Source organism: Protobothrops mucrosquamatus, unplaced genomic scaffold, assembly GCF_001527695.2.
Source record: "Protobothrops mucrosquamatus isolate PMUCROS unplaced genomic scaffold, P.Mucros_1.0 scaffold5706, whole genome shotgun sequence".
Lineage (NCBI taxonomy): Eukaryota > Metazoa > Chordata > Lepidosauria > Squamata > Viperidae > Protobothrops > Protobothrops mucrosquamatus.
In genome coordinates, this window is record NW_015391557.1 from 1 (window position 1) to 11,653 (window position 11,653).

The following is an 11,653-nucleotide window of genomic DNA, read 5'->3' on the forward strand; positions in this document are numbered from 1 at the left end:
GCTACTCTCATTGCCAGTTTTCAGTAGAGTTGTGATGGCCAAAGTAGCAATGCTGCGGTTGGAGTCAGTCACAAGATTCTCCAAGTCAAGGTTACAGGCAGTCACAGCAGATGGATGCTTCATGGCAACCTAATAAAGAGAAAACAAAACAGAATTCACCTCACGCAAATCAGGTGACCTTGACAGCCTTCACATACAAATGTACATAAATCAAATGTACATCTGGAGAGAGTGAGCCGGATACATCTATTATGCCAGGAATATGCTCCTCATTCCCTCACCCCTTTGCCTGCCTTCTCGTATACTCAGTCTTCATCCCTTCGAACCTATTCTTTTTAAACCACAATTTCCAGATTCTTCTCTTTTTGGTAAAATTACAGTTTACTCACCAGGATCTTCAACCAAACTCTGATCCTGGGATATGAAATAATCTACATCTCTCTTTTTTTTATTTGAAATGCAGGCACCATTCTGCCTTTATTTGGAAAAGTAAGATTTGCTAAGTGTCCGAAAAGATAGCAAAGTATAAGAAAATTAAGCTTTCCTCATGAAGAGAATTTCATAGATAAACACAAGCCAAGGATTGATCTCCTGATCTACCTGCATTGCCACAAGAGTAGAAGTTGGACCTCTCTTGAGGATCTTAGAATACCCAGCAGCTTGAGTGGAGATGCTTGGATTCCAAACTGGGCCTTGGAAAAGCAATCACTAACAGATATGCTCTAGATTTCAAATTCAATGTCTTTGATCCATCTTACCTTGTTGAGGGTTCGGACGGCTGCGTAGCGAAGAGCCGCTTTCGGTGAACTACAGAACAACTGCAACACTAGGAAAAGTAACATTTATAAGAAGTTAAGCCCACCATTTTATGAAAGGATGATTCAGATCCATTATCAGCAGCCTCATTATATAAGGAGATACCAGGAAAATAGGAAAATTATGTGGAAAAGACCAGCTTATCTCATTCAGAAAGGCCCCAAAGAAGTCATAAATTTATGTTTTACTTTAATAATTTATAAACTATCCACTGGAGATTACAAGATGGTCCCTGCTTCAGTTCCTTGTCTGTTTCCCTCATTAAGCTTCTTTCCTCTTTTGGAAAACTGGTTTGGTTTTTTTTTGTTTTTTGTTTTATTTATAAATTTTATTGGTTTTTAAAACATAAATCACGTAATAGTCGGTTAACTGTGTGTTTGCATAGTTTACATTTGTAAGGAAAGATCGTTAACAATTGATTTCTATAATTCGTAATCCACATATTCCAACAAATGTCTCTTTTTCTCTTAAATATTCTCTCTGGTGGGTCCCGTCATCTATATTCTAAATTTTCATTTAATATTTTCAATATGAATCAGAGAGTTTTTCCGTCTATTTTTCCCCAACCAATTGTACAATTTATTCCAGATTTCATAATAATCTGTTTCACTCTTCTCCTTAAGTTCCAATGTCAACCTATCCATTTCCGCACAGGATAAAATCTTATTTATTACTTCTTCTTCTGAGGGTGTCTCATTATCCTTCCATCTCTGTGCAAAGGCTAATCTTGCTGCTGTTAGCATGTGTAATAATAGGTAAAGGGATCATTTATTGTATCTCTCCTTAGTGATACCCAGCAGAAAGAGCTCTGGTTTTAGCTCAATGTTCTGCATTAGTATCTCTTCTAGCCACTGTTTTATCAAATGCAATTTTTTTTTTATTGTACTACAAGATCAGGCCCTTTTACCGAAACCATTAGACGAGATACCACATATATGTATTCTTCCACAAAGCAACAATGAGTTTGAATGTCACTCTACTGATACCACTCTGCAATACAGTCTAACACAGTGGTTCTCAACCTTTTTAATGCCACAACCCCCAACCGGTCGTAAGTCAAGGACTAAACCGGTCGTAAGTCGAGGACTAAACCGGTCGTAAGTCGAGGACTAAACCAGTCGTAAGTCGAAGACTTTCCATGCCCGGGAGCGCCGTGCATGTGTGGTTCCGCCCCCTGCGCCGGCCGAGGCGTAGCTGGCAAACGGCAGAGATGGAGCAGGCCGACCACCAGCTGGCCCAGCCCAAGGGAGGTAAGGCACCCGCCGGAAAAGGGGGAAAAAAAATGGCGGACAGCCTTGCTTGGCGACCCCCGTGAAATGGTCGATCGACCCCAAATGGGGTCACGACCCATAGGTTGAGAACCACTGGTCTAACATCTAAACATGAAGCAGCGTGGCTGAAAGCAACTTTACATAAAACACAGCAACAATGCTCATTTTGCAGCCAGTAAAGCTTCATTTAGATCAAAACAAACCAAACCAAACCAAACCAATACATGTCAAGCAACTCAGCAAACTCAAGCATGAAGTTGTTAAAAAAAAAAAAGACATCATTACCGGACACAGCAGGAGCTAGTTCCTTAGCTGTGCATTCAGGTAAGTTAACAATGGCAGATGCTGCTTCATAGACCACCATCTCATGCTTGTTCCGTAAGCAGTTTTCAATGAAATCAAACAGGGGACTATCCCGGCTAGGAAAAGAAAGAAAGAAACAAACAAAAAAACAAGAAAAAGAAATATTAGATTCAAACATTCTTTATCACCCATTTTATTGAAACACTGACTGGTTCTTTTTTCTGTGATCAAAGTTTAGTTTATAACTATTGGGTTAAAATTGCTGATCAGGTAGTACAAACATCAGCATTCTTTAAATTTAAACAGAGAACTGCACAGATTATAAAACATAATATTGTCAATAATTATAATAATGTTGGAAGGGACCTTGGAGGTCATCTAGTCCAACCCCCTGCTCAGGCAGCAAACCCTATACCATTTCAGACAAATGGCTGTCCAATCTCTTCTTAAAAGCTCCCAGTGTTGGAGCATTCAGAGTTTCTGGAAGCAGGTTGTTCCACTGATTAATTGTTCTAATTGTCGGGAAGTTTCTCCTTAGTTCTAGGTTGCTTCTCTCCTTGGTTAGTTTCCATCTGTTGCTTCTCGTCCTGCCTTCAGGCGCCTTGGAAAATAGCTTGACTCCCTCTTCTTTGTGGCAGCCCCTGAGATATTGGAACACTGCTATCATGTCCCCCCTCGTCCTTCTCTTCGTTAAACTAGACATACCCAATTCCAGCAGCCGTTCCTTATATGCTTTAGCCTCCAGTCCCCTAATCATCTTTGTTGCTCTTCTCTGTACTCTTTCTAGAGTCTTTTTTATATCATGGTGACCAAAACTGGATGCAGTATTCTAAGTGCTCAATTCATCCTGCTCAATCTTGTTTTATGAGAATAGCGAGTTTAAGAAAATACCAGACTGCTAATTGCTAATATCTCTGTTGATACGTCTATAATATTTTATAGACGTATCAACAGAGACAGCGGATTATGCAATTGTGGCCTTACTGGAGCCAAAAAAATGCAATATGGTGCAGAATAAATGTTTGGACATGTATTGGTGAGTTGTGGTTTGGATATGTCTTGGTGAGGACACGTGTTGGTTGATGAGGACATGTGAGGGACTAGAACTCATGCTTTCCCAGTTTCTACCCTGGTGCCTTTAATCACTTACACTGGCTCTGGCTCTATAGAACTGGCTCTGAAGACAGAAAAATGTCTTTTTCTTACCCTCCAGCTTCTTCTTCAAGCAGTTTACTGGCGACTCGAATCATCATGCAATAGGCAAAAGGTGACTTCAGCCCATGACGCATGAACTTGTTTAGCATCTTGTTGACAGCCAAGCGATCATTCTTGCGGATGTGATACAGCAAGCCAAGAGCATGATACTGGAACAAGGTAGCAAAGGAAGATAAGACATCAACTTTATTTCTATATTTCTACACATAAATTCATCAGGCCACAGCATTATACATTCCAGGTTAGCTTTAAAACTCTTACTTGGACCATGATATTGTCACTAGATGCTGCCTCCTGAGCTTCATTCACCCAACGTTTTACTATATCAAAACTCGTCTTTAGAAGGTGCTGTAAAGGAAGAAAACCAGAGAACATATCAAGAAGTTGCTTCAAATGTCAAACAGAAACATTGCAATTGACATATAATAGCTCCAAAAAAGATTAGAAGTTTTGTGGCCCAGGAGTTGCGCTCCATCATCATTTTTCTATTCTCTCTTTCTCTCTCATTCGTGATCTAAAATAGTGACAGCTCATGCCTTTAAAATAATTTAGCAAGAACAAACACAGAACCACATTCTTGCTTCTTCCAAACAGACAAATGGCTCCATCAATTAAGAATGGTCACGCACCGCTACTCACAGAATTGACAAAGAACTATTCATCTGTCAATTCTTTCTGTGTCTGGGCCAGCTGAGGTTTTCCGTCATAATTTTCACTTTTTTAAAAAAACAAGAGGTGTCCTGTCGGACAATGAGCACTCAACATTTCTTGCCTAGTTCATAAATTCTGCAAGCACTTACTCACCAAAGATGACACCAAGGCAGAGCTGGAGACACTGGAAACCTTGTCAACGATCGCCTGCTTCATGTAGCGCTCAATAGACTGGAGCATGGTGCTCTGCAGGGAAGACAGAACATGGGAGGCTGGTTGGAAGGGACGTAGGAGAACATCTGCCAAGACTTCCAAGAATGGACAAAGACCATAGTGAAGGAGCAAACAATGCAGGAGAAAGACAGGGGGAAACCCACTAAGAACAAAGCAAAGGAAGATGCAGATAATGATGGGAAGATGTAGAAAAAAAATGACAAGGATTGCAAAAAAGAAAAGATGCAAATGTTTCATACTTACATCTGTAATCTGGCAGAGTGCTCGCACAGCAGGGCCTCTATAGTTGTCATCCTTTCCTGTCATATCTTTGGTTAAACTGGACAAAAATGGAATAGAGATGTTAGTATTATATATTTATTATATCAGGTGTTAGACTACAAGAATTGACTTCCCTCGGCAACTCAGTTGCATCAAAGGAACATAATGTCTTTCAATACATATGTGTATACCACACAGACATACACAATGCATATTATTAATGTAGTATTTCACTGTATAAACACTGAGAAAGTGAGACCAGATTCACTCATTGCACTAGATCCTTAACCCTGCTTTACAGATTCCCAAAAGCTGGGTATGCAGCATGTGCTAAGACAAGCGAAAAAACCCACACTGTGTGTGTAGCATACATATACACGCAGAGTTATTGTTGACTAACATTGGTAGGCATCACTTTAAAATTTTGAATGTGGTTAACATTAACCTTACTTCCTTATAATTATTATTAATTATAAATCATATAATTAAAAAGCAAAAACATTTGGGAAGAGAGGAGAGAGAAGGATAGCAACACATATCAAAATGTATCTTGTGTGCTTGGATTACTCAAAACTTGGGGTAGATCAATTAAATGGTGAGGTTTCTTTACATAAGCATTTCAATAGCCTTTTAAAGCTACCATTTTTTTTTTTTGCTAATGATTCCAGTTTCATCATCTCTTTTTACTACTGCTGCTCCCCTCCTCCCCCTCCTTATACACTTGGAATGTTATACAGTTCAATTGATTCAAGAAAACATTACCTGCTAGTTACTATAATGACATCTTCTGAAATGCTAGACATCTCTTTGATGGTCAGGTAACACATTCTGCGGAGAGTTGGCTGACACAGAGAACAAACAACAGAGTTAGCATGTACAAATATTGACAGGATGTATAAAGTGGCCAATATTTCAGGAAAAGATGAGGTCCCTATATATTTTGCATCTGGATATACAAACTGAAACTGAGAAGCCAACATAGGATATAAATAAATAGGAGATGGTATGTGCAAATGCAGCCTGGCATCAAGCAATTGTGAGGGCGAGATGCCAAAGTTGTCATCCCAGCAGTGACATCAAATCCCTAGAGCAGGGGTTCTCAACCTTGGCAACTTTAAGACTTGTGGACTTCAACTCCCAGAATTCCTCAGCCAGCAAAGCTGGCTGAGGAATTCTGGCAGTTGAAGTTCACAAGTCTTAAAGTTGCCAAGGTTGAGAACCCCTGCCCTAGAGAGCTTAGCAAATTACCAAGGCCCCCCATTCAGAGGCCCAGCAGAACTTTGATTAGAAGCAGCCAGTTACCAAAGCCAGACAGGGCAGCTACAATCCCTTTTTGAAGGGATTGTAACAAAAAAAAAAAATCATGCAACGGGGAAAGAAAGGGAACGGGTTATTTCCAAAGGAAAACTGGGAGACTGTACACAAAAGGTTCAAAGTGGAGTATAGATGTATGTCTGTAAACAAAGAAGCACATTTATAAAAGAAGGTATATATAGAAATATAGGTTCAAGGATATCTAAAAGCTAAAAACGGAACTAGAAACATAGGCTGAAGGAAACAAATATAAGAATAATAGGCATAGGATGACAAAGAAAGAAACTATTGTTAATAGGTATAAGTTAATTGTGAAATAAGAGTAAAGCATCACCTATAAGAAGTATAGACAATTTAGATGTACTAGAAAAGTGGTGGCAAACCTATGGCACGGGTGCCAGAGGCGGCACTCAGAGGCACGCGCGCCGTCGCCCCAGTCCTAGGCCTTCAGCTGGGTTTTATAAAACTTTTTCGCTTTAGGCCTCCGCCGCCGTGTGCAAAAAAAAAAAAAAAAGGTTCAATCAATCAATTTCAACTTCTTGCGAAAAAAAAAAGGTCCTGCAAAGTTGGAATTGATTGATTGAACTTTTTAGTCCCACCCAGTTTGCTGTTACCACCGCAGCCATTCCCACCCAATGGGCCACGCCTACCCAATGGGCCACACCCACCCAATGGGCAACACCCACCCGGCACTCAACGATGCATAAGTGGGTTTTGGGTTGCAGTTTGGGCACTCAGTCTCTAAAAGGTTCGCCATCACTGTACTAGAATACGTTCAAATATACTCACAATTCAGTTATCCAAGAAAGTGCTTATTTAGTATTTAAGTAATAAACACTGATCGTTCTTGGGATCAAAAGCTTATCTTGTACATGTACGTAATCTTATCCCCAGAAGTACCCCTGACAATGGACCTTCTGAATAGAGGCCCTACATCCTCTTTCCACTCTAAGTAAATGCCAAAATGCACAATGAAAGACTTACATCATTGGACTGGAACAGTTTGGTCATGGCAAAGAATGATTCGGTGGCTTCCATCACACCAAGATGCTCTCCCTAGAATGGAAGAAAAAACTCACATTTGCTAGTATTTGTGCCAGTAGCTGGAAGACTTAGCCAAGAGAAGCTCACGACTAAAGTTAACCCAGCTGAGAGGCAAAGTTAGTGAGTGCTGGTGATCACACTACAAAGAGTCACCTTTCACACTGCTTCAGACCATGCAGGAGCACTTTGCTAGTTCCTTTAACACTGAAAAAATAAACGAAGGAATTCCAGCAATTTAGCTTTAATGTTGACAAGCTGAGCAGGATTGTTTAACCAGTACAACAAAGGCCTTGTAAGTAAAATCTCCCTTTTACCTGATTTATGAGATACAAAATCTTTGTGAGGATATGAGCGCATTTCCGAGGATTTATAGGTGTCTCGTTGAATACTCGGGCCTAGGACAGAGAAATGTAGACGTAAGAATTTGGGGGCGTATCCAGGGATTTACTCCTCAGAAGAAAAGACCAGCATTATTTGGAAACTTACTTCTTGCAGCACAGCACTTTTTTCCAAGTGTTGGAATGGATTGGAACCTCCACCTGCAATGTAAGATAGTCAACTTAATTAATGATTAAGACTTTCCTACGGGCAAAATTTCAATTGGGAAAGTCCAGGTTCATTTACCCCTTAATAAAAATTAACATTTCTGAAAGTTAATAACAAAAGTTGGAATGATTAAAAGAGGAAGAAATGCAGTCATTCTAGGCAATTATTGACCTTTTCCAGTGCGAATGGAATTGAAGTGTCACAACATATTAGCTTAGCCTTGCAATTAAGTCAGATCAATTGCAATTCAGGACAAGTATAATTCTATATTTCTTAACTTCATATTCAATGCAAATAAATAAGAAAGGAATAATGAAATGCATAAGCATGAAGATCTTTTATTATTGAAAGGCTATTCAATGTTAAAATGAAGGAAAAGAAAAAAAGAATAAAACACAGAGAAGTTTCACATGATGGAGATAGGTTTGGTTAAAAAAACCCCATTCATTTAGTGACTATTTACAGAGAAGTTTCACATGATGGAGATACGTTTGGTTAAAAAAAAACCCATTCATTTAGTGATTATTTGAAGTTACAAGAGCACTGGAAAAAGTAACAAAGATGATCAGGGGACTGGAGGCTAAAACATATAAGGAACGGTTGCTGCAATTGAGTATGTCTAGTTTAATGAAGAGAAGGATGAGGGGGGACATGACAGCAGTGTTCCAATATCTCAGGGGCTGCCACAAAGAAGAGGGAGTCAAGCTATTCTCCAAAGCGCCTGAGGGCAGGACAAGAAGCAACAGATGGAAACTAGCCAAAGAGAGAAGCAACCTAGAACTAAGGAGAAATTTCCTGACAGTTAGAAGAATTAACCAGTGGAACAATCTGCCTCCAGAAGGGGTGAACGCTCCAATACTGGAAGTTTTTAAGAAGAGACTGGACAGTCATTTGTCTGAAATGGTATAGGGTTTCCTGCCTGAGCAGGGGGTTGGACTAGATGATTTCCAAAGTCCCTTCCAACTTTTTTATATTATTATTATTATTATTATTATTATTATTATTATTATTATTATTATTATTATTATTATTATTATTATTATTATGGATCATCGCACAGTCAGCCAGATGTTCAGACTGGATTTGGCATTTTGTCTACCTATCGAGTCCTTTCCCAGGACCTGGGATAGGCAGATGTGGATGTTTGATGGTATTATAGATATCGTCGCAGGATGGAAGCAGTTCCTAGTAAGGCCGCCTTTTGCAATTGACTAACAGCGAATTTGTCAATGCCAAATATTATTATTATTATTATTATTATTATTATTATTATTAAATTATGACTATTTTTCACATTCATGATCGTTACAGCATCTCTACGATCGTGTGACCAAAATTGGGTTGCTTGGCAACTGGCATGTATTTATGACGCTTGCAGCATCCCAGGGTCATGTGATCCCTTTTTGTGACCTTCTGACAAGCAAAGTCAATGGGAAAACCACGTTCATTTAACAACATGTTATTAAGTTAACAACTGCAGTGATTCACTTAACAACTGTGGCAAGAAAGGTTGTAAAATGGAGCAAAGTTCATTTAACTACTGTGTTGCTTAGCAACGGAAATTTTGGTCCCAATTATGGTCATAAATTGAGAATTACCTATGTCTAATTCTTTTTAAACTGTCCAAATAGATACCCATCATCAGATAAATTATCTGATTTAACAAGTCTGTGTTAAGTAGTAGTTCCTTTTCTTTATCCTGAGATTCCTTCCATTAATTATCACTCAAGGTTTTAATTATCATGCAAAATTAACAGCCTTCTGTTATATTCCTTAGCTTTCCTCCCGCCCCTACAGCTGAAGATTCTCAAATATTCTAACCCTTAGGTTCTGTTCTATCATCTAGGTAAGCAGCTGTCTCTGTGTCTATTCAAGTTATAATATCCTTTTTGATGTACCCAGCAGATTATGATAATTTTACCTTGATGCTCACTGCGACTTTTGTATCTTTCTTCAAAGCTATATGGTAAAGACAACTGCATGGAATTATACATTTTTCCTAGTCAATAATTAAATGCTCAGGCCCTATCAACATTAATGCTTTTTATTATATTGTGATTGGTTGTACAATCAGCCAGATGTTTAGATTGGATTTGGCATTTTATCCACTTATTGAGTCTCCCCCCCCGGCACCCCACCTGGGATAGGCAGATATTATTGATTGGTAGTGTTAAAGCTATTGTTGAAGAATGTAAGTTGTTCAGAGTAAAGCTGCCTTTATAATTGACTGGTGGTGATTTTGTCAATGCCAATGGTGTTCAAGTGGTCTTCAGATGTTTTGGGACTGCACCCAGGGCACCTATTTCTATTAGTATTATTTTTACTTTCCTTTGCCACAGTTATTCTACTTTTATTTGCAGGTCTTTGTTTTTTATTTTCTCCAGTTCTATCCCTTCTATTCTGCTGTCTCTTTAGCCTTTTCATTTTCTATTACTATGTGTATTTTGTAAATCCCCTTAGTTCTTGCTTGCACGCAAATGGTATTTCTTGCAGATATTCCAATGCACCATTGTTGCATTGCTTCTAGTCAGTCTGTGCAATCTTCAATTATTATATCACACCTTTTTAAAAATAAGATTGATAGTCTTGTATTGTTTTCCCCACAAAAACAATCCTGTGAGCTGGATTGAACTGAGACAGAGAAACTACCCAATAATTCTAATCTTTGTTTCAGGGCAAAAAGTTGAATTATATTTTAAATTTATATGCCACCTATCTCACTCTGGAAAATGACTCAGGGTGACGTACAATTAAATTTAAATGTTCTTTTGTTTTCAATAGCAATTTAGGAAATAAAAAGTAGATTAAATATTGCTATATTTCTATAGCAAATTCATTCTCTTATAGAGTTATCCATAAAGAAAAAGATTGCACTATTATAATAAGATCTTATTGTCAGTATTATAATGTCATTTTCTCTTTGATTAAAGAAATCCTACCATGCTATATTTAGCACAATCAAGAGACAGTAGTTCTTTCTTTTAACGAGAATTGGACTGAGTAGGTACATTCTTATTAATTGCAATAATTTATACCATATACACCTCTGATACAGTAGCATTTCATTCATAAAATAGGATGGCTGTATTTTTCTCCCTTCCTAGTATATGACTAATCCCCGATATGTTGGATTGCAGCTCCCGTAATTTCAGCCCCTAGATCCTGCAAACATCCTGACGTCTGCTAACTGGAAGCCAAGGGATATAGAAAAGTCCGAAACGTTTTGCTACTATCCGGATTTTTGCAGCCCAGATGCGGTAGCTTTTTTTGCAGCTGCCAACAGCGAGGAGGGAGTAGCCACGCATCAAATCTGGAGGTCGCCCCGTTGGACAACTCTAGAGTTTCTCCACTCACCTGATTCTTCGTCCTTCTTATCAAATTTCTTTAGCATCCTGTCCGGGGATGTGCTGAACCGGGTAAAAAAGGAGCTGCAGAAGATTAACCTAATCCTAGCCCGGGAAGAAGGAAGATGCTATGATAGACAGACAAGAAATTATGGGAAACGGCAGCGCTAGATAGACAGTCCGCATCTGCGTGGAAATCTCGAAATCGCTACTTCCTGCAGAGGCGCCACTTCCTGCCAGCAAGACAAAGTTGAGACAGCTCAGCAGCTCAGTGACGCGCAGCCGCACTCGTCAGCGGATGGGCTGGAGAGGGCTCTACGTAGCTGCCAGGAGAAAGGCGCAACGACGGAACAGGCGGATCGTGATCATCGGCTTTATAGCCAATGGTCGAGGGCAAAGCTTCAGGCCGGAAAGGAAGACTGGCAGCCAATCTCGGGCAAGGCGACAAAAGACGGAAGTGCAGAGGCAGGGAAAGTTGTGCTTTGCACCACTCTGTGCAGTGGAAGAAAGAGGGGAAAGCACATCTCGTTTACTGTTTTCAGATTACATCAGCGTTGCTTTTTTTTTTCTGGTATAAAAGAAATGGAGGTTTCTTTCCAGACAATCTCCGTTTCCTTTTGAAAACCGATTTTTTTTTCCTGTTTTTTTGGAACT

At 39.3% G+C, this 11,653-nt stretch overlaps 1 protein-coding gene across 1 annotated transcript; it reads right to left on the minus strand.

Annotated features, from left to right (window-relative positions):
- Nucleotides 1–3: 3 nt before the first annotated feature.
- LOC107299914 (coatomer subunit gamma-1-like) lies at nucleotides 4–11,183 on the minus strand (the record flags this gene model as incomplete). Its single annotated transcript, XM_015829255.1, has 12 exons — nucleotides 11,010–11,183; nucleotides 7,596–7,648; nucleotides 7,424–7,504; nucleotides 7,050–7,121; nucleotides 5,514–5,593; nucleotides 4,734–4,809; nucleotides 4,410–4,502; nucleotides 3,867–3,953; nucleotides 3,597–3,754; nucleotides 2,373–2,506; nucleotides 759–826; nucleotides 4–129 (listed from the first exon to the last, which is right to left on the minus strand). Coding segments are annotated over exons 1-12 (1,065 nt in total), but the record flags the coding sequence as incomplete, so codon positions are not given.
- Nucleotides 11,184–11,653: the final 470 nt, after the last annotated feature.